At 41.1% G+C, this 23,949-nt stretch overlaps 1 protein-coding gene across 2 annotated transcripts; it reads right to left on the reverse strand.

Moving 5' to 3' along the window:
- Window positions 1–43: 43 nt before the first annotated feature.
- LOC121543418 (ubiquitin-conjugating enzyme E2 D2-like) lies at window positions 44–19,627 on the reverse strand. Of its 2 annotated transcripts, XM_041853270.2 has the most exons (8): window positions 19,289–19,627; window positions 4,234–4,297; window positions 4,116–4,147; window positions 3,939–4,016; window positions 3,696–3,801; window positions 3,488–3,581; window positions 3,251–3,300; window positions 44–876 (listed from the first exon to the last, which is right to left on the reverse strand). In XM_041853270.2, the coding sequence occupies exons 1-7, from the start codon at window positions 19,310–19,312 to the stop codon at window positions 3,252–3,254; spliced, it is 447 nt and encodes a 148-aa protein (XP_041709204.1). In that variant the 5' UTR covers window positions 19,313–19,627; the 3' UTR covers window positions 44–876; window position 3,251. The 2 variants fall into 2 exon arrangements, with proteins under 2 accessions (XP_041709204.1, XP_041709214.1); XM_041853280.2 differs by lacking the exon at window positions 3,251–3,300.
- Between the last annotated feature and the right edge of the window lie 4,322 nt (window positions 19,628–23,949).

Here is a 23,949-nt window from a genome sequence, read left to right on the forward strand (position 1 = left end):
TTAAAAGTAGTCATGTTACAAAACACACCAGAATACCAAAGGGTAATTTGTTCAACTTTATTGAGAAAAAAAATTAAAGTAACCATTAAATAGCAGAGCTATTAGTTGATCGATCAGCCATCGAGAGCTTTGAATAACGTATTCAGTGCAAAAGCGAGAACAGTGTTGTGATGATCGATTAACTAATGGCTCCCGTTCTAACAAAAGGAAAAGGAGTAACAAAAAAGGTGAAACTTTAAAAAGTGGACACGTTTTCTCTCCTCAACTCTTTTCATTTCATTCTCAGCAGCACATAAACCAATTATTTATCTTATCAACATGCATAAAATGTTTTTTTTTGTCCTTATTTACTGCAGATATAGCTAACTTCAGCAATTCTCCATTCAAACAGTTAAGAGTAAGTGTATAATATTCACAGACCTCAGTTCTCTAATGCTATTGGAAAATCTTACAAAAGTGTGATTGCACCATGTTGATCCTCTCAATACAGAAATGGTGGCATTTGGAGAATCCTTATTCTTTTTAGTTGGCACCTTCTGCGTGAACTTAGAGAAATCAAGAGCTCTTCACAAAGTGGCTGTGGTTGGCTTTATACAGATACATGCTCCATTGAGAGTTCTGAGCAATTAGCAACTTTTGGAAAGAAGGGGGCCATGGAGACATTTTTACTTGTTAAGAGCATGTAAATAAATGTAGGGGGGGGGGACAAAACAAATAAAATTACTGTTATTGGCTGATGGTAAGGGGTTGCGGCCGAATGGGCAAAACAATTACAGTAATTGAAAGTTTATTCCATCTATAACGCAAGTTGTTACGACCATGACAGATTATCACATGGCGTACTTCTGAGTCCATTCCCGGGCTATTCTGTTGTACCTGTGGAGACAGAACAAATAGAAAACAAATCAGCAAAAAATAGACTATCAATACACAATAGACAAGGGGTGTGAAGATCAAGAACAACGCCATGCGTTACAACACAGCAACAGGTTGCCAACTACCCAAGTTGAACTTGAGATGCATGATGTTCACACATAAAACCCCCCATAGTCCCACCAAAATGGCATTCTATAGTCAAACAGTCACAGACAGACAATCAGACAGTGGAAATACTGTCAGAACCAAGCCACCATCCACCGAGGCAGATTTATTTAGAGCGGCCAAATATGTCACAGATGTCTCAAGTTTTGAGGGAGCGTGCAATTGACATGTTGACTGCAGGAATGTAAAACAGAGCTGTTGCCAGATAATTTAATGTTAATTTCTCTACCATAAACTGCCTCCAACGTGTTTTAGAGAATTTGGCAGTACATCCAACCGGCCTCACAACCACAGGCCACGTATAACCACGCCAGCCCAGGACCTCCACATCCGGCTTCTTAACCTGTGGGATCGTCTGAGGATGGGGAGTATTTCTGTCTGTATTAAAGCCCTTTTGTGGGGAAAACCTCATTCCGATTGGCTGGGCCTGGCTCCCAAGTGAAATCGTTGCGTTTATATTTTTGTTCAGTATATATATATATTTTTGTTCAGTATATATATATATATATATATATATATATATATATATATATATATATATATATATATATATATATATATATATATATATATATATATATATATAACATATACACACACACACACACACACATTCACATATACATACACATATACACACACACTGAGTGTACAAAACATTAAGAACACCTGCTCTTTACATGACAGGCTGTCCAGGTGAATCCAGGTGAAAGCTATGATCCCTTATTGATGTCACTTGTTAAATCCACTTCAAAACAGTATAGATGAAGGGGAGGAGACTGGTTAAAGAAGGATCTTTAAGCATTGAGACATGGATTGTGTGTGTGCCATTCAGAGGGTGAATGGGCAAGACAAAAGATTGAAGTGCCTTTGAACGGGGTATGGTAGTAGGTGCCAGGCGCACCAGTTTGCGTCAAGAACTGCAATGCTGCTGGGGTTTTCCACACTCAACAGTTTCCCGTGTGTATCAAGAATGGTCCACCACCCAAAGGACATCCAGCCAACTTGACAACTGTGGGAAGCATTGGAGTCAACATGGGCCAGCATCCCTGTGGAACGCTTGACACCTTGTAGAGTCCATGCCCTGACAAATTGGGGGGGGGAGGAGCAACCCAATATTAGGAAGGTGTTCCTAATGTTTGGTATATATATATATTTTATGCTCTCTACTTGTCAAGTGTTCCAAAAACGGGACATTTGTATTTTTACCTAAACATGCAAACACCATCAGATAGAATTCTTAGCAAGCAATGCACTGGAATGACATTCAGATGAACTGGAATGACATCTAACTGAAAGCCACACCCCTAATATGCCAAGAACATGACTGCATTGAGGCATAAAGCACTGTGCTTCTATGGCTATATGCACCATGCCACTGCCTACTTCATTAGCAAACAAGACAGCTCATAATCCAGTGCCTTTATCACAGTCACACCTATATTTTAACTTTAATTAGCTTTAAAAATGCAAATTTCTCTAAAGCCTCATGGCAAAATGTGTAGAATAGCATGAGATTAGCTATAAAAACGGCAGTTTCCCCTCTACCCCATGGCAAAATGTGTAGAATTGCAGGAAGTTAGCTGTATTGTGTGTTTTATTTGGGCCCACCCACATTTCTGCAGGTCCACCCACAAACGAATTTCTGGCCAAAGCCATCAATCACGTGACACCATTCATTCCTATGAAGACTCAATCACGCATTTGAAGTCAAATAAGTCAGTTATGATGGCGTCTCATGTCGGAGATTTATGTAGACATAACATGCACAGTTTGAGCTACTCCAGGAAGTGACGTTCCAGGCTAGCTCAGTGCTGCCCCCTCATTGAGTATCTCAAGTTGAAGGCCGACCGGGGTACTGCAGGCTGCCATTAGCTACTAAATTATCCTTATAACTTCTGTGTCCGATTTTAATATAATCAAGATATAAATCTGGTGTAGTAGAAGTAATTATTGGTGCCATGATTGTCTTCGAAATGTCTATTTATTTACACGAAGATTGACCAAAGACTGCCATTTTCCCCTTCACTATAATGGGGGAGGGGGGATCTTGTTTTCTGCAAACAATGCCTGCAGTACCGTGGTCGGCCTTGAACTTCGTGGCTTCAATGAGAGGGGGGAGGAGTCATTCTCCCCTGGTCACAACCCATAAAGCTCCACCACAGACACATACACAGTCCACTCCCTTCACAATGCAGGGCAGTCTTACCCTAAAGCATAGCGTACTTGTCTGTCCATTCTCTCGCTAGTCTATTATACCTGACATGGAAGGAAAAGTCCTATATTATAAAGATCTAACATTACAGGATGTAACTTTCATTTGGCACCTCTCGTGCAAGTCTTGGATCAAAAAGTAGCATCATATTTTTTCACAAATTATTAGAGTATGCAGTTTATGAACAAAATGTGAAAGCTGGAGACAAAGCTGGGTCTACAGTATACTCACTTTTCAGTATCTGTTTTGTAGATACGGGCGATTTCTGGCACTAACGGATCGTCAGGGTTGGGGTCACATAACAGTGAACAAATGGACAAAAGTACTGAAAAGGAGATTGAAAAGAAGTATTAGTAGTGGATCTTAGGCATGTGAATTTAAATGAAGTCACAAGGTAAAAATGTGTATCACAAAGCATGAAAAACATTGGACATCCTACCTTTAGAGATAGTTAATGCTGGAGACCACTGTGATCTCAAAATATCCAGGCAGATGCTACCGTTACTGTTAATATTTGGGTGATAAATTCTTGTGGTGAATGCTAGCTGCAATGAAAAGGTTGGAGCAGCAATCAAACATATGATTATATTGATCAACGGAAACCATACTCCTCAATCTTCTACATACGTCAAGAAAACTATTAATTTTAATAGAACAGAGGAACAGGAGAGGAAATAATTACCTTAGGTGGTTTGAAGGGGTAGTCTGTGGGGAAATGAATAGTCAGGAAAAAAACACCTCCTTGGTATGGACTGTCATTCTGAAAAGAAACAAAAATGTCAAAAGGACACACTGACCAGCCAAAACGCATGCAACTTCAAATTCATCAACGAGCAAACGCTACACAAATTATACTTACAGGCCCCATAATTGTAGCTTGCCAATGAAACACTGCCAAAACAGAAAGGAGATAGTTAGAGGAATGGTTCAGATGTTGAGAATGTTAGCTCTCATAAAAGTGCTTTGTTTGGCCTTACTGTCATCTCCAACGGGGCCAGCGGAACACTGTGCAGGAGGGTCCCTGGCCAGGTCGTTCAGCTCCTGAAAGAGGGACCAAACCAGGACACCATCAGTCCCACTGTTCCCCTACCAACATGGTTATTGAGTTTCTCATCCCTTCAACTCCACCTATTTAGCTTATCCAGCATAATGGCTGTGGTTGCAAACACGTGTGCATTGTTGCTTCTTTTTAGGACAACTAGAAACAGCAAACTCAGTGATACTGCTACTGCACAGACCTCACAGTTGTATTTCGAAGAGCATTTACATTGTATTTACATTGCTGACGTTGCAAAAAGCACTGCACAGGAAGTACTTCTAAAGGTTAATTAGGGACGGATGAAAAGAGGAATCAATTTTCATAATGAAACAGCACAATGACTAGTCTTGGCCAGTGGTGGAAAAAGTATGCAAATATCATACTTGAGTAAATGTAAAAGATACCTTAATATAAAATGACTCAAGTAAAAAAGTCACCCAGTAAAATACTACTTGAGTAAAAGTCTAAAAGTATTTGGTTTTAAATATACTTAAGTATCAAAAGTAAATGTAATTTCTAAAATATACTTAAGAATCAAAAGTAAAAGTATAAATCATTTCAAAAGTCCTTATATTATGCAAACCAGATGGCATCATTTTATTTTATTTAGATAGCCAGGGGCACACTCCAACACTCAGACATCATTTACTAACGAAGCATTTGTGTTTAGTGAGTCCGCCAGATCAGAGGCAGTAGGGATGACTAGGGATGTTCTTTTGATAAGTGCGCAAATCGGACCATCTTCCTGTCCTGCTAAGCAGGTACTTTTGGGTGTCAGGGAAAATGTATGAAGTAAAAAGTACATTATTTTCTTTAGGAATGTAGTGGAGTAAAAGTAAAAGTTGTCAAAAATATAAATAGTAAAGTACAGATACCCCAAACAACGACTTAAGTAGTACTTTAAAGTATTTTTACTTAAGTACTTTACACCACTGGTCTTGGCCATAGTGAAAGTGGGCAGTGACTTAGCGTGTTTCTTGTATTGCAGTGATTGAGCATATGGTCTCTTGCAGAGCCCTGCCAGAGCAAACACTCCAGGAAACCAGATCAGGTAAGAACTTCTTGGGCCAATAAATAAAATTATATTTGTCACATGCTTCGTAAACAACAGGTGTAGACTAGTGATGTCACGACAAAATCTGAGTAGCCTAGCGTCCTGTTTGCCCCGTCCCCTTGTTCCCGTTTTCCAAATGTTCTGCGCATGTGCTACGCAAAAACCTGTCACTGAAATTCATGCTTCTACTCAATACAACAAACTTTAACTTCACACTGTTCAGTGTATAATATAATATACTGCATAGAATTGCTGATTTGCAAAGGCCTACCTGTGTATTTGGCTGGAGGAATGGGAGGAAGGAATATACATGTATAATGATCTACAAGTCATTGTGGCAGTAAGGGAAAACACTGCATGAAACATTCTTTACTCCTCAGTAAACACACACACAGCTCCCAACTTAAAATGTTAGGCACCATACAGAATTCAAGATGCACCAGAAATAGATACATTTTTGATATAGTTTAGGCTTACATTGAAGCACATCTCATGAGTAGCAGACACTTAATTTCTTCCTGTGCCAATCAAATTTGCCTAGACCTTCTGTCAAGGCCAAGAAACTCCTGGCAGATCAACTCAAACTGGACCCTAAACTCATGGAGATGGAGAAGGCGCATAGGAATGGCCCTTTCTTCCCCGATGGACGGCCCAGATCTATAGTGGTGAAACTGCTCAGGTTCAAAGACAAGGAGGAGATTCTCAGGAGAGCCAACTGCCTGAAGGGAACCAAAATCTTCATCAATGAAGACTTCTCCAAAAAGGTACGCCTCAAAAGAAAGGAACTGCTGCCACGACTAATTGAAGAACGAAAGAAAGGCAACATCTCATACCTTAAGTATAATCAGCTGGTCGTTCACCCCTCATCTCGTAGCCTATGGCAAGTGACTCAGCTATAGTCCACGGATTTGACACACACACACACATATTTACTGTACTTTTCCCATGCGTTTCACCTAACCTCATGACCAAAAACACACATTGCTCTAAATGTCATAACCCTCTGAAGTCTTCAGTGGTGTTGTGGACTGTGTCAATGTGCATTCCATAGGAAGTGCACCCCTACTGATAAAACTAACACAAATGTATGGTTGTATTGTACATGAGGCATGGACTTCTATGTTTCCATTCCACTCTCTTGATGATTCCGACTGTATCACTCTTAGTTAGGCAGGATATCACCCCTGATAACATGATCTTTAACCCATTATATATTAATGAAGCGATCGATAAATATAATGATTGTGTTGATCCAGATTCAAATTTCCTGAAATTTACCAGAAATAAGATGATCACTTGTGATGGCTATTATGTTAAGCAATTTAACAACCCGGATAGCAGTTTATCTAATTCCAAGTCTAGCTTATTTTCTACCTTTCATTTGAATGTCCGCAGTCTTCCTAAAAATCATGACCACCTTGTTCATCATCGGTCTTCTCTCAGTCATGAATTTTCCATTGTTGCCATTTCAGAAATACGGTTGACTGAAGAGACAACCATGCTTTATGACATGTCTCCTCATAATGTTGTTCACCACCGTAGAACCTCAAAAGAGTGGGAGGAGTGGTGTCCATTTTTGTTCATAAACATGTTCAAATTCTTTGTAAGAGAGGACCTCACACTTACATCTGATAACATTGATGTTGAATCTCTTTTCATAGAAATTCCCTCCTGTTCTTTTTTTGGTGGTAAAAAAGTGGTAATTGGATGCATCCATCGGCCACCCGATTCTGACATTGGTAGTTTCATATCATATCCTTGCATCAACCTTGGTTTTGATTAATAATGAAGATAACATCTGTTTTCTATTGGGTGATTACAGCATACATTTATTTAAAAGTGAGAACCACTTACTGACATCTGACTTTTTGAATACTTTATACTCCAGCTCTCTGTATCCCCTCATCTATAACCCCACAAGAGTGACCAGTTCATCTGCCACCCTTACTGATCATATTTTTTACAAATTCCTTGAATAATGTGGCTAATACAGGTATACTTTATACTGACATTTGACCACTTTCCAATTTTCCACTTCTCTTTGGCAGCTGGAAATGAACAGATGGGAACGATTATTAGCATTAAATGTAGAATACTTAAAAGTAATTGTGAGAGATTTAAGTTGTTGATTGAAGATATTTCATGGGAAGATTATTATAATCAGGCAGATGTGGAGTCCGCTTACCAGACTTTTCTCACATCTTTCAACTCTGTATTTCACAACTGCTTCCCTTAGTTTAATCACATAAGAGAGCAGCAGAAGAGTTCTGGTAACCTTGGTTTACAACCGGTCAAAAAATTAAATCAACAAGTTGTATAAAAAGTTTCTCAAATCCCTCTCCCCTGAATTCTGTAAATTATAAAAAGCATAAGAACAAATTTACTCACCTACTTCGGGTATCCCAAAAAATATGTTTTACTTACAAATTCCAAGAAAACTTAAATAATAAAGTCAACTTGGAAAATCAACCAATCAACTGTTGAATAAGAAAAAGCCATCTACAACTATCCATTCTCAAATTATTGTTGGAAATAAGACCTACGCTGATGTTATTTCATGTGAAATTAATAACTTTTTTGTGAATGTGGGTTCCTCTCTGTCAAAGAAAAATTTGAAAACTGATGGAAATCCCTTTCATTACATTAAGGGACATTTCCCTTCTCTGCTGAGGTTTGATCCTCCTGTTGTAATGGAGGTAATTGGTAACTTAAAGATATCAGCAGCAGGTCATGATGAGATTGATGCCTCTTTGGTGAAATAAGTGTCTTCCTCAATCACTGAGCCTCTAAAGCAGGGTTCTTCAATCCTGGTCCTGGAGGGCCGAAACACTTCTGTTTTTTATTTCTACCTGGTAGTTAATTGCACTCACCTGGTTTTCCCAGGTCTGAATTAGCCCCTGATTAGAAGGAGAGGATGAAAAACAGAGGTGTTTCGGCCCTCCAGGACCAGGATTGAAGAACCCTGCTCTAAAGTATACAGTTGAAGTCGGAAGTTTACATACACCTTAGCCAAATACATTTAAATTCAGTTTTTCACAATTCCTGACATGTAATCCTAGTAAAACTTCCCTGTCTTAGGTCAGTTAGGATCACCACTGTATTTTAAGAATGTGAAATGTCAGAATAATAGTGGAGAGAATGATTTATTTAAGCTTTTATTTCTTTGATCACATTCCCAGTGGGTCAGAAGTTTACATACACTCAATTAGTGTTTGGTAGCATTGCCTTTAAATTGTTTAACTTGGGTCAAACATGTCGGGTAGCCTTCCACAAGCTTCCCACAATAAGTTGGGTGAATTTTGGCCCATTCCTCCTGACAGAGCTGGTGTAACTGAGTCAGGTTTGTAGGCCTCCTTGCTCGCACATGCTTTTTCAGTTCTGCCCACAAACTTTCTGTAGGATTGAGGTCAGGGCTTTGTGATGGCCACTCCAATACCTTGACTTTGTTGTCCTTAAGCCATTTTGCCACATCTTTGGAAGTATGCTTGGGGTCATTGTCCATTTGGAAGACCCATTTGCGACCAAGCTTTAACTTCCTGACTGATGTCGCTTCAATATATCCACATACTTTTCCTTCCTCATGATGCCATCTATTTTGTGAAGTGCACCAGTCCCTCCTGCAGCAAAGCACCCCCACAGCATGATCCTGCCACCCCCGTGCTTCACAGTTGGGATGGTGTTCTACGGCTTGCAAGCCACCCCCTTTTTCCTCCAAACATAACGATGGTCATTATGGCCAAACAGTTCTATTTTTGTTTCATCAGACCAGACGACATTTCCCCAAAAAGTATGATCTTTGTCCCTTTGTGCAGTTGCAAACCGTAGTCTGGCTTTTTTATGGCGGTTTTGGAGCAGTGGCTTCTTCCTTGCTGAGCGGCCATTCAGGTTATGTCGATATAGGACTCGTTTTACTGTGGATATAGATACTTTTGTACCGGTTTCTTCCAGCATCTTCACAAGGTCCTTTGCTGTTGTTCTGGGATTGATTTGCACTTTTCGCACCAAAGTACATTCATCTCTAGGAGTCAGAACGCGTCTCCTTTCTGAGCGGTATGACGGCTGCGTGGTCCCATGGTGTTTATACTTGCATACTATTGTTTGTACAGAAGAATGTGGTACCCTCAGGCGTTTGGAAATTGCTCCCAAGGATGAACCAGACTTGTGGAGGTGGCTGATTTTAAGCAAAGAGGCACTGAGTTTGAAGGTAGGCCTTGAAATACATCCACAGGTACACCTCCAATTGACTCAAATGATATCCTCCCGAGTGGCGCAGTGGTCTAAGGCTGTGCCACTAGAGATCCAGGCTCTGTCGTAGCCGGCCGCGACCGGGAGACCCATGGGGTGGCGCACAATTGTCCCAGTGTCGTCTAGGGGACGGAATGACCGGCAGGGATGTAGCTCAGTTGGTAGAGCATGGCGTTTGCAACGCCAGGGTTGTGGGTTCGATTCCCATGGGGGGCCAGTATGAAAAATTAAATAGAAAATAATGCATGCACTAACTGTAATTCGCTCTGGATAAGAGCGTCTGCTAAATGACTAAAATGTAAAATGTAATTAGCCTATCAGAAGCTTCTAAAGCCATGATATCATTTTCTGGAATTTTCGAAGCTGTTTAAAAAGGCACAGTCAACTTAGTGTATGTAAACTTCTGACTCACTGGAATTGTGATACAGTGAATTATAAGTGAAATAATCTGTCTGTAAACAATTGTTGGAAAAATTACTAACCGACTTGCCAAAACTATAGTTTGTTAACAGGACATTTGTGGAGTGGTTGAAAAACGAATTTTAAAATGACTCCAACCTAAGTGTATGTAAACTTCCGACTTCAACTGTATCTTCACCAAATCTATGCAAACTGGTATTGTTCCTAAAGATTAGAAAATTGCCAAAATTATCCCCCTCTATAAATCTGGGGATCGAAGATCTTTTACAAATTATCGCCCAATATCTGTCCTACCAAGTTTTCTAAAATCCTAGAAAAATTGGTATAAGAGAATGTTTTAACATTTAAAATCAACACTATTCTAGGTGAGCACCAATATGGCTTTCATAAAAAATATTCCACAGATATGGCTCTTTTGCAAATTGTGGATAAAATATTTACAGCCCGTAACAATGAATATGCTCTTGGCATCTTTTTTGATTTATCCAAAGCGTTTGACATGGTTGATCATTAAATATTACTTTCCAAATTGCATTATGCTTTTCATGATTATACATATAATTAGTTATAGTTATGTTTATGATAGAGAACAATTTGTTTAGGCAAACAATAATTGGACCTTTGTTATTGCTAATATATATATCAATGACCTTGCTGCTGTGTCTTCTACCGTACTTCCCACTCTCTTTGCTGATGATACCAATTTGATTTTATCACAATTTTGATTCACTAATTAATGAAGCCAACTCGCATGGCCAAATTTTCTGAATGGTTCCAGATAAACAAATTATCTTTAAATGTTAAAAGAAATCCAACTTTATTGTATTCACTAGTAAGAATAAGAAATATTGTTTAAAAAAAGAGCCAGAATCTGAATTGGTGGGAATGAAATGGAACAAGTCACATCCACTAGATTCCTTGGAGTTCTAATTGATGAAAAGTAATCCTGGAAAGATCATATTCAATTTGTCTGCAGCAAAGTGATGAAATATGTTGGTATCATCAGAAGGATTAGTGGTTTGGTTAATCAGGCTTGCTTCCTAACTCTTTACCCATATCTGATTTACTTTAATATTTTCTGGGCCAGTACATACAGTGGAGAGTACAAGTATTTGATACACTGCCGATTCTGCAGGTTTTCTTGCTTACAAAGCATGTAGAGGTCTGTAATTTTTATCATAGGTACACTTCAACTGTGAGAGACGGAATCTAAAACAAAGATCCAGAAAATCACATTGTATGATTTCTAAGTAATTAATTTGCATTTTATTGCATGACATAAGTATTTGATCACCTACCAACCAGTAAGAATTCCAGCTCTCACAGACCTGTTAGTTTTTCTTTAAGAAGCCCTCCTGTTCTCCACTCATTACCTGTATTAACTGCACCTGTTTGAACTCGTTACCTGTATAAAAGACACCTGTCCACACACTCAATCAAACAGACTCCAACCTCTCCACAATGGCCAAGACCAGAGAGATGTTTAAGGACATCAGGGATAAAATTGTAGGCTGGGATGGGCTACAGGACAATAGGCAAGCAGCTTGGTGAGAAGGCAACAACTGTTGGCGCAATTATTAGAAAATGGAAGAAGTTCAAGATGACGGTCAATCACCCTCGGGGTCTGGGGCTCTATGCAAGATCTCACCTCGTGGGGCATCAATGATCATGAGGAAGGTGAGGGATCAGCCCAGAACTACACGGCAAGACCTGGTCAATGACCTGCAGAGAGCTGGGACCACAGTCTCAAAGAAAGCCATTAGTAACACACTACGCCGTCATGGATTAAAATCCTGCAGCGCAAGCAAGGTCCCCCTGCTAAAGCCAGCGCATGTCCAGGCCCGTCTGAAGTTTGCCAATGACCATCTGGATGATCCAGAGGTGGAATGGGAGAAGGTCATGTGGTCTGTACTCCTGAGTGGCGCAGTGGTCTAAGGCACTGCATCGCAGTACTAACTGTGCCACTAGAGATCCTGGTTCGAATCCAGGCTCTGTCGCAGCCGGCCGCGACCGGGAGACTCATGGGCGGCGCACAATTGGCCCAGCGTCGTCCAGGGTAGGGGAGGGAATGGCCGGCAGGGATGTAGCTCAGTTGATAGAGCATGGCGTTTGCAACGCCAGGGTTGTGGGTTCGATTCCCAGGGGGGGCCCGTATAAAAATGTTTTTATATTCACTAACTGTAAGTCGCTCTGGATAAGAGCGTCTGCTAAATGACTAAAATGTCAAATGTAATGTAAAATGTCTGATGAGACAAAAATAGAGCTTTTTGGTCTAAACTCCACTCGCCGTGTTTGGAGGAAGAAGAAGGATGAGTACAACCCCAAGAACACCATCCCAACCGTGAAGCATGGAGGTGGAAACATCATTCTTTGGGGATGATTTTCTGCAAAGGGGACAGGACGACTGCACCGTATTGAGGGGAGGATGGATGGGGCCATGTATCGCGAGATCTTGGCCAACAACCTCCTTCCCTCAGTAAGAGCATTGAAGATGGGTCGTGGCTGGGTCTTCCAGCATGACAACGACCCAAAACACACAGCCAGGGCAACTAAGGAGTGGCTCCGTAAGAAGCATCTCAAGGTCCTGGAGTGGCCTAGCCAGTCTCCGGACCTGAACCCAATAGAAAATCTTTGGAGGGAGCTGAAAGTCTGTATTGCCCAGCGACAGCCCCGAAACCTGAAGGATCTGGAGAAGGTCTGTATGGAGGAGTGGGCCTAAATCCCTGCTGCAGTGTGTGCAAACCTGGTCAAGACCTACAGGAAACGTATGATCTCTGTAATTGCAAACAAAGGTTTCTGTACCAAATATTAAGTTCTGCTTTTCTGATGTATCAAATACTTATGTCATGCAATAAAATGCTAATTAATTACTTAGATACAGAGGTACCATACTCTGGAATTCTTATCTTCACATTGGCAAAAGCTCATTATCCCTCAATAACTTCAAGACCAGACTGGGGGTCAGCCTGATGATCCAGACTACTCAGTAATCTCCTCCATATAGCCCAACTCTCACATCAACACACACACACTCTTAAACAAAACATATACTGTTTATAATTTTTTGTGATTGCTGATCGGTTCATTTATAAATGAGTGGTTTTGTTATCCGTTTTAACAAACCTTTATTTTTGTACTTATGTATTGTATATTGTTTTTTTGTGGTGTGGTTTTTATACAAGCCCTTGGACTTCCAACCACACCTGCACACTTATTTTTTTGTAGCTCTTGTTGTTTATCACTTATTTTCTTTGGTGCAAATAAATTAAACCTAAGTTACCAGGTTGTAAGCTAGCTAGGTAACATGACTGAAAAACTTTATCATACCAATAATTAACAACCCGCGATTAGTTTAACACTGCCCGCGACATGGTTTGTGAAATTATAAACACTGAACAAAAATATAAAATGCATCATGTAAAGTGTTGGTCCCACGTTTCTTGAGCTGAAATAAAAGATCCCAGAAATGTTCCATACGCACAAATAGCTTCATAAATTTTGTGCACAAATTTGTTTAAATCCCTGTTAGTGAGCATTTCTCCTAAATCAAGATAATCCATCCACCTGACAGGTGTGGCATATCAAGAAGCTGATTAAACAGCATGATCATTACACAGGTACACCTTGTGCTGTGGACAATAAAAGGCCACTAAAATGCGCAGTTTGTGTCACAACACAACAGACAATGAACCCAATTGCATTTTATCGATGCCAATTTGAATGCGCAGAGATATCGTGACGAGATCCTATGGTCGTGCCATTCATAAGCCACCATCACCTCATGTTTCAGCATGATAATGCACAGCCCATGTCATAAGGATCTGTACACAATTCCTGGAAGCTGAAAATGTCCCAGTTCTTCCATGGCCTGCATACTCAGACATGTCACCCATTGAGCATGTTTGGGATGCTCTGGATGGACAGCGTGTTCCAGTTCCTGACAATGTCCAGCAATTTCGCACAGACATTGAAGAGGAGTGGGACAACATTCCACAGCCTAATCAACTATGTGAAGGAGATATGCCATGCTGCAAGAGGCAAATGGTGGTCACACCAGATACGGAGTTGTTTTCTGATCCACGCCCCTACTTTTTTTTAAAGGTACAGTATCTGTGACCAACAGATGCATATATGTATTCCCAGTCATGTGAACTCCATAGACTATGGTCTAATTTTTTTATTTCAATTGACTGATTTGCTTATATGAACTGTAACTGAGTTACATCTTTGAAATTGTTGCATGTCATGTTTATATTTTTGTTCAGTATAAAATTAGCGCGAAAGATATTACTGGTGCTATGGGTCATTTTTTAAAAACCGTTCAGGCTAGAGACAAGCCGTTCTCTGATGTAAAGCTGCAAGCATGCCAGCCGCGAAGCTGTGCTCCATTTCCCCCCTCTGGCACTCAGAGTCTGTGTACAGCGAACTTGCAGTGTAATCAGACTGGCCTGTGTCATGGTTATAACATTTGTACATTGTCACAAATACAGTGGGGAGAACAAGTGTTTGTTACACTGCCGATTTTGCAGGTTTTCCTACTTACAAAGCATGTAGAGGTCTGTAATTTTTATCATCACTTCAACTGTGAGAGACGGAATCTAAAACAAAAATCCAGAAAAATCACATTGTATGATTTAAGTAATTAATTTGCATTTTATTTCTGGATTTTTGTTTTAGATTCCGTCTCTCATAGTTGAAGTGTACCCATGATAAAAATTACAGACCTCTACATGCTTTGTAAGTAGGAAAACCTGCAAAATCGGCAGTGTATCAAATACTTGTTCTCCCCACTGTATAACAGAAGAATCATTATGGTTTGCATCCCCACTTGCCATCATGGCTACATTATAGAGGAACAGATGCGCAGGAAGAGCGGATGGAGAGAAGCAGGTGAGTGAGGTCTGGTAGGGGATGCGGCTGGCTGATTACAGCTGCCACGTGATATGCACATGAAAGTGGCTTTTGCTTAAATTCAACTGAATTTATGAACAAAACTGACTTTACAAAACTTTTATAATTTATGAAAAATGTGGTAGTATCATATGAAACGGTACTACGGTTTTCTAAAATGTTGGTATCATAAGTATCATGATGTTTTGGTACTGTGATATTAACGTGGTACCGGTATACCATGCCACTAACAGTGAAATATTTACTTACGGGCACTTCCCAACAATGCAGAGAGAAATAATAGAAAAATTATAACACAAGGAATAAATACACAATGAGTAACGATAACTTTGCTATATACATGGGGTACCACTACCAAGTCGATGTGCAGGGGTACGAGGTAATTGAGGTAGATATGTACATATACAGTGAATTCGGAAACCATTCAGACCCCTTGACTTTTTCCACATTGTTAAGTTACAGCCTTATTCTAAAATGGATTAAATCGTTTTCCTAAATCAATCTACACACAATACCCCATAATGACAAAGCAAAAATTGGTTTTTAGAAATGTTTGCAAATGTATTAAAAATAAAAGACTGAACTATCACATTTACATAAGTATTCAGACACTTTACTCAGTACTTTGTTGAAGGACCTTTGGCAGCGATTATGGCCTCGAGTCTTCTTGGGTATGACTCTACAAGCTTTGAACACCTGTATTTGGGGAGTTTCTCCCATTCTTCTCCGCAGATTGAATGGAGAGCATTGCTGCACAACTATTTTCAGGTCCCTCCAGAGATGTTTGATCGGGTTCAAGACCGGGCTCTGGCTGAGCCGCTCATGGACATTCATTCAGAGACTTGTCCCGAAGCCACTCCTGCGTTGTCTTGGCTGTGTACTAAGGGTCGTTGTCCTGTTGGAAGGTGAACCTTCGCCCCAGTCTGAGGTCCTGAGCGCTCAGGACTTCATCAAGGATCTCTCTGTACTTTGCTCTGTTGATCTTTGCCTCGATCCTGACTAGTCTCCCAGTCCCTGCCGCTGAAAAACATCCCCACAGCATGATGCCACCACCATGCTTCACTGTAGGGATGGTGCTAGGTTTCCTCCAGACATGAATCTTGGCATTCAGGCCAGAGTTCAATCTTGGTTTCATCAGACTAGAGAATCTTGTTTCTCATGGTCTGAGAGTCCTTTAGGTGCCTTTTGGCAAACTGCAAGCGGGTTGTCATGTGCATTTTACTGAAGAGTGGCTTCCATCTGGCCACTCTACCATAAAGGCCTGATTGGTGGAGTGCTGCAGAGATGGTTGTCTGGAAGGTTCTCCCATCTCCACAGAGGAACTCTGGAGCTCTGTCAGAGTGACCATCGGGTTCCTTGGTCACCTCCCTGACCAAGGCCCTTCTCCCCTGATTGCTCAGTTTGGCCGGGCGGCCAGCTCTAGGAAGAGTCTTGGTGGTTCCAAACTTCTTCCATTTAAGAATGATGGAGGCCACTGTGTTCTTGGGGACCTCCAATGCTGCAGATATTTTTTGGTACCCTTCCCCAGATCTGTGCCTTGACACAATCCTGTCTCGGAGCTCTACGGACCTCATGGCTTGGCTTTTTCTCTGACATGCACTGTCAACAGTGGGACCTTATATAGACAGGTGTGTGCCTTTCCAAATCATGTCCAATCAATTGAATTTACCACAAGTTGTAGAAACATCTCAAGGATGATCAATGGAAACAGGATGCACCTGAGCTCAATTTCGAGTCTCATAACAAAGGGTCTGAATACTTTTGCAAATAAGGTATCTGTTTTTTTTATTTTTAATACATTTGCAAACATTTCTACAAACCTGTTTTCGCTTTGTCATTATGGGGTATATTGATGATGATTTTTATTAATTTAATCAATTTAGAATAAGGCTGTAACGTAACAAAATGTGGAAAAAAGGAAGTGGTCTGAATACTTTCCGAATGCACTGTAGGTAGGGATAAAGTGACTAGGCAACAGGATAGATAATAAACTACTGTGGTGAGTCAAAAGAGTTAGTGCAAAAAGGGTCAATGCAGATAGTCCAGGTAGCTATTGATTAACTATTTAGCACTCTCATTGCTTGGGGGTAGAAGCTGTTCAGGGTCCTGTTGATTACAGTCTATATTGCATATGGGTCTGATTGGGAGTGGATGAGAATGTTTGTCATCAAATAGATCAGTAAAAGAGGTGTAAGCCTTGAGCAGGCAGGAAGCTGTGGGCTGTGTTTCCGTCAGGCACAGGTGGTGTCTGTGCAAAGCTGAGCTAGAGTACAGACACACACAGCTGTCACTCAACCTGTAACAGGCTAACAGCCTGTGTGACAGACCCTTGACATGGGCCTAGGCTTCCTCTCCCATGGTCAACTAACAGGTTAGAAAGATCAACACACAACCATTATGTAAATACAGACCTGCTATAACTCAGTAATAAACATAGGCCTGTATAGGGCGGCAGGTAGCTTAGTGGTAACCGAAATGTCGCTGGTTCTAATCCCCGAGCCGACTAGGTGAAAAATCTGTCGATGTGCCCTTGAGCAAGGCACTTAACCCTAATTGCTCCTGTAAGTCGCTCTGGATAAGAGCGTCTGCTAAATGATTAATTATTATTATTAGACTTGAGTGATGAGTATGTGAGTCAAGGCTAGGAATTAGCATCTAGCGATAGAGAATACAGAACTTAGCACGATGGATGAAAGCCTATCCCTGTCAAATTGTGGCAATGTCTTACTCAAACACCTGAGTCAGAATGAGGATTGGCCTGACCAGTGTTATATGGTGGGAGCCCAAATGGGAGGAAAAGACAACAGCAGCATTTCTGTCAATGTGTGTCTTTCTGCACTCAAGCACTTCTCTGTGGTTGAGCAAACCTTAAGAGTGGGCTTAGTGAAATTATAAAGATTTTTGATAAGAAAATTATGCATCATAATAAACCTGAGTTATTTACATTTTACATTTTAGTCATTTAGCAGACGCTCTTATCCAGAGCGACTTACAGTTAGTGAGTGCATACATTATTTTTTTATTTTTCAAACTGGCCCCCTGTGGGGTTATGTGCAACTTCCTTCATGTTTAGACCTATATTTTGTTGCTGGTTTCATAAACTATGCTGGTTCAATTCAGTTCAATTGTGTCAGTACCTTAGAAACTAACATCCAATTCTAATAGGTTATTTATTAGGCTAGAAGTTATTTGTACACTAACAACCAATGTTCCCCTTTATTTTCAGGCAGGCCTCAAAGGGCTTTGAAGCAACATCCAGGGTTACCAGACATTTATTTTTAGGCATGGGCCCTGTCCCACTTATGGTGAGCATATAGCAAGCAGCATAGGCCTACATTTGTTTACATCTATTCAAACTGAATGTTTATAAGATATGCCTTACATAACACCCACCAAAAGAAAAGGGTACAGGCACTGGTTAAACACCTACTAAAGCAATCTAATGTTGGTGACTTCCATGGTGTTTTAGTTTGAATATTTGCCAATTACAATAGAATAGGCATACCTTTAGCTTAATGCCATGGCCCTATACCATTCAAAGCTGAGTAATATGGTATGCTTTCAACTAACTACATTTTCTTGCATTTTCATCTTGAGTTCTGTGCCCAAGTCAAGTGTCAGTGCATGACACCTCTAAACCAAGATTAGGAGAGGTGTTGAATATAGAACTTGGCTTGGGGGGGACACAGCAATTCCAGACTATTATTGTAGTAATCACCACAGCAGCTAGCTAGGTCTATTTTTATATACGCGTTTCTGAATATAATAGAGGCCAGAAAATACCCACACCAGGATGACACTTGACTTCACCAGCTTGCATGACAAGTTTTATATTTCCAGCAAGGAACTCCAAACCGAAACATGCCACGAGCTTGTAACGTTAGTGGTATGCAACAACCTTATCCTCCATCTCATCAGGTTTCACCATGACTTGTTAGCTAACTAGCTAACGTTAGCTCCAGTATAAGTTTAGGGGCTAACGACTCATATAGCTTGGATTTTTAGCTAACGTTACTTATATTCTGAACTAATGTTTTGGTCACTCACTTTAAATTTACTAAAACTAGCTAACATTCGCTAGCTAGCTAAGCTAGGCCCTGCTGCCACTTTACTGCTGCTGCTAGCTAAGATGGCTAACCAAACGCCAAGGCAGCACGCTTGGCTAGCTAACGTTATAGTTAGCTAACGTTATAACGAGCTAGCTAACCTTATAGTTAGCTTCTCACTCACTGTAAAACGACATCAACTAACGTAGTTATCTAGCTAAAACGACAGATATCAATTTTACCACATTAGCTACCTGCTACAGAACATCTAACTTATTAAGCAGTGTTTACGGCAAAGTGTCAAACAATCCATTTACCTTGTGAATTCGTTTTAAGGCCATTCTGCCAGTGCGTAGCAGGGAGCGGTTGTCGAAGAGAGAGAGCACAGGCTAGCTACGTGATGCTAACTAGCATATAGCAATGAGCTGTAGTGTACGGCGAACTACCTAACGTGTTAGTTACCTAGCTAGCTTTACATAAACTGACAATTTTACTTTTACAGTTGCGAAACGGGTATCAATATAGAATGATATTCTCGCTTTTCCTTTGTCGACAGCCTTTGACTGCACTGTTATTATAACGTTGCCGTTACAAACTTCACCAGCCGAATGAATACGTTAGCTCGGCTCGTTCTTCTGGTCACGACTGTGAAGTGAGCAATATTCGCGATGAGTGCAATCAGCGGTTCGCCTTCAAAAGAAAAGTCCCGCATTGAAACTGATGCAAACGGATACAAATAGTGTAAACATGTCAGAATTGGAGGTTGTATTAAGCCTATACCTGCCATTTACTATTGTATTTAATTTCCCCTTTTTCAGAACCACACACAAACTCTTGACAATTGTCAAGCCATACACAGTGCTGTGCCGTGCCGTTACTGCTCTGTGAATCAGCGTAATTAAACAACCTCAACTGGAATCCTACCGGTCTGTCATCTGTGCCCTTACAAGCACCTGGGAGAGAACACTTAGTGCTAAGTAAAACCTAACCCTACAGAATATACAGTCAACCAAGTCCTCAACTACATTGTGGTCCATTCGAGACGGATCTTCAGTGCTTTTTCCCAGAGCAAGATGCAAGACTACTATGTGAGTGAAGCTTTCACACAGCCAACAGTTCGTCCGAAGCGTCAGACACGGCCACCACAGCATCTACAAGATTACATAGGTAGGCTATGTGAGCCATAGACTGCATGCTTCACCACACCATAGCACAGCACGGTATGATGTACATGGGCAGGAAGAGGAGTGGTATTCTCATCAAGAAGGAGCAGCCAAGACCCCCTTCACCACGTCATGTGCAACCTCATCCACTCACCAGGTTCAATGGGATGCTGCCCCAGAGAGGGACCATCAGAGCCATCACCACAGAGGGTATGGTTCAGAACCCCAGCTAGCCCACAGCCTGCAGAGAAAAAGAGAGCACATGGAGATAAGCAGAGAAGCCTCCACACCCTATGCTTACCGGGAGCACAGGAAGAGCTAGAGGAGATCCGGAAAGAGAACGAGAAGCTGTGTATCTCTCAACTAGCCATACAGAGAGAATTCGCCAAGTTTGACAGAGTTAAACAGGAAATGAGGAAGATTGTGGATAAGGTCTGCAGTCTCCAGCCACCCCTTGACCCGACTGCAGCCAGCTACACCCACACAAAGTCTACTCAACAACAGTCTGGCCCCGCTGTACGAATTGAATCGGTTCACCCAGTCCACCTCATTCCCCCACCTGAGCTAGAGGAAGAGTTCAGCGAGGAGTACGATAACGATGAAGAGGAATGCGATGATGTTGAGTGACCTGATCCACAACCTAAACCTACAGAATATACAGTCCACCAAGTCCTCAACTACACACACACTTAATTTGCTCACACACACACATAACACACACACACATTCATACTGACTCTACACACACGCACATACACTCACATACAATCATCATATATTGTATATCCTATAGTCAATCACAAGTGTATGTGTGTGTGTGTGTGTGAGCGTGTGCGTGCGTGAGTGCTTGCGTGATTAAAACTATAATTTTGATCTCAAGGATGGTCAGTCCTTGCATCCATATGTGAGAGTCCTTGCGTCTATGTATTTGAGAGTGGCTACATTTTTCCTGCTGCATTCCTCAGCTGTTTACCAAATAAAATGGCTGGGAAAATGCTTTGTTATTGTTTCAATCCCAGAATCCTTTAAAAGGGGTAGATCTGCAGGACTATTCAATGTCCATGATCCAGATTTACAGTTGAAGTCGGAAGTTTACATACACTTAGGTTGGAGTCATTAAAACTCGTTTTTCAACCACTCCACACATTTCTTGTTAACAAACTATAGTTTTGGCAAGTTGGTTAGGACATCTACTTTGTGCATGACACAAGTAATTTTTCCAACAATTGTTTACAGACAGATTATTTCACTGTATCACAACTCCAGTGGGTCAGAAGTTGACTAAGTTGACTGTACCTTTTAAACAGCTTGGAAAATTCCAGAAAATGATGTCATGGCTTTAGAAGCTTCTGATAGGCTAATTGACATCATTTGAGTCACTTGGTGGTGTACCTGTTGATGTATTTCAAGTCCTACCTTCAAACTCAGTGCCTCTTTGCTTGACATCATGGGAAATCAGCCAAGACCTCAGAAAAATAATTGTAGACCTCTACAAGTCTGGTTCATCCTTGGGAGCAATTTCCAAACGCCTGAAGGTACCATGTTCATCTGTACAAACAATAGTATGCAAGTATAAACACCATGGGACCACGCAGCCGTCATACCGCTCAGGAAGGAGACGCGTTCTGTCTCCTAGAGATGAACGTACTTTGGTGCGAAAAGTGCAAATCAATCCCAGAACAACAGCAAAGGACCTTGTGAAGATGCTGGAGGAAACAGGTACATAAGTATCTATATCCACAGTAAAACGAGTCCTATATTGACATAACCTGAAAGGCCGCTCAGCAAGGAAGAAGCCACTGCTCCAAAACCACCATAAAAAATACAGACTATGGTTTGCAACTGCACATTGGGACAAAGATCGTACTTTTTGGAGAAATGTCATCTGGTCTGATGAAACAAAAAAAGAACTGTTTGGCCATAATGACCATCGTTATGTTTGGAGAGAAAAGGGGGTGGCTTGCAAGCCGTAGAACACCATCCCGACCGTGAAGCACGGGGGTGGCAGCATCATGCTGTTGGGGTGCTTTGCTGCAGGAGGGACTGGTGCACTTCACAAAATAGATGGCATCATGAGGAAGGAAGATTATGTGGATATATTGAAGCAACATCTCAAGACATCAGTCAGGAAGTTAAAGCTTGGTCGCAAATGGGTCTTCCAAACGGACAATGACCCCCAAGCATACTTCCAAAGTTGTGGCAAAATGGCCTAAGGACAACAAAGTCAAGGTATTGGAGTGGCCATCACAAAGCCCTGACCCCAATCCTATAGAACATTTGTGGGCAGAACTGAAAAAGCGTGTGCGAGCAAGGAGGCCTACAAACCTGACTCAGTTACACCAGCTCTGTCAGGAGGAATGAGTTTAAATGTATTTGGCTAAGCTGTATGTAATCTTCCAACTTCAACTGTACTATCTCATAATAATGACTTACAATCTCATAACTCATAGTCAGATCATTTTTGTGGGGTGGTGGGAACAAGCTTCCATAATTATGCCATGGAGCAAAGGGAACCTTTTGCAGTTTTAAAGTTCAGTTTTAAAGCCCATTTCCTGCAATTCTACATATTTTTTATGTCTTATGTGTTTTCATATGATACCAGAAGTCGAATCCCGACCGAATTCCTAAAAAACTATAAAAACATATTTTTTATGTCTGGGCCCACGGTCCGTATTGACCCCTTTCTGGGCCGGATCCGGCCCTTCAGTCCGCCTGTTGAGTATGGCTGTAGTCTGTTTCAATATTTATTTCCCTAAACTGTATCTGATCTAGGGTTGCAAAACTACTGTAATATTCAGTAATTTTGGTAATTAACAGAAAATCTATGGCAATCCATCGTAACTTTGGGAATTCTTTGGTAATATATACACTACCAGTCAAAGGTTTTAGATAACCTACTCATTCAAGGGTTTTTCTTAATTTTTTTTTGTAGAAAAATAGTGAAGACATCAAAACTATGAAATAACACATATGGAATCATGTAGTAACCAAAAAAGTGTTAAACAAATCAAAATATATTTTATATTTGAGATTCTTCAAATAGTCACCCTTTGCCTTGATTACAGCTTTGCACAATTGGCATTCTCTCAACCAGCTTCACCTGGAATGATTTTCCAACAGTCTTGAAGGAGTTCCCACATATGCTGAGCACTTGTTGGCTGCTTTTCCTTCACTCTGCGGTCCGACTCATCCCAAACCATCTCAATTTGGTTGAGGTCGGGGGATTGTGGAGGCCAGGTCATCTGATACAGCACTCCATCACTCTCCTTCTTGGTAAAATAGCCCTTACACAGCCTGGAAGTGTGTTGGGTCATTGTCCTGTTGAAAAACAAATGATAGTCCCACTAAGCCCAAACCAGATGGGATGGCATATCGCTGCAGAATGCTGTGGTAGCCATGCTTGTTAAGTGTGCCTTGAATTCTAAATAAATGCGTTCACCCACACCGCGTCTCACAAAGACACAGCGGTTGGAACCAAAAATCTCAAATTTGGACTCCAGACCAAAGGACACATTTCTACCGGTCTAATGTCATTGCTAGTGTTTCTTGGCCCAAGCAGGTCTCTTCTTCTTATTGGTGTCCTTTATTAGTGGTTTCTTTGCAGCAATATGACCATGAAGGCCTGATTCACACAGTCTCCTCTGAACAGTTGATGTTGAGATGTGTCTGTTACTTGAACTCTGTGAAGCATTTATTTGGGCTGCAATTTCTGAGGCTGGTAACTCCAATGAACTTATCCTCTGCAGCAGAGGTAACTCTGGGTCTTCCATTCCTTTGTCGGTCCTCAAGAGAGCCAGTTTCATCATAGCGCTTGA

This window comes from Coregonus clupeaformis, chromosome 3 (assembly GCF_020615455.1).
Source record: "Coregonus clupeaformis isolate EN_2021a chromosome 3, ASM2061545v1, whole genome shotgun sequence".
Taxonomy (NCBI): Eukaryota; Metazoa; Chordata; class Actinopteri; order Salmoniformes; family Salmonidae; genus Coregonus; species Coregonus clupeaformis.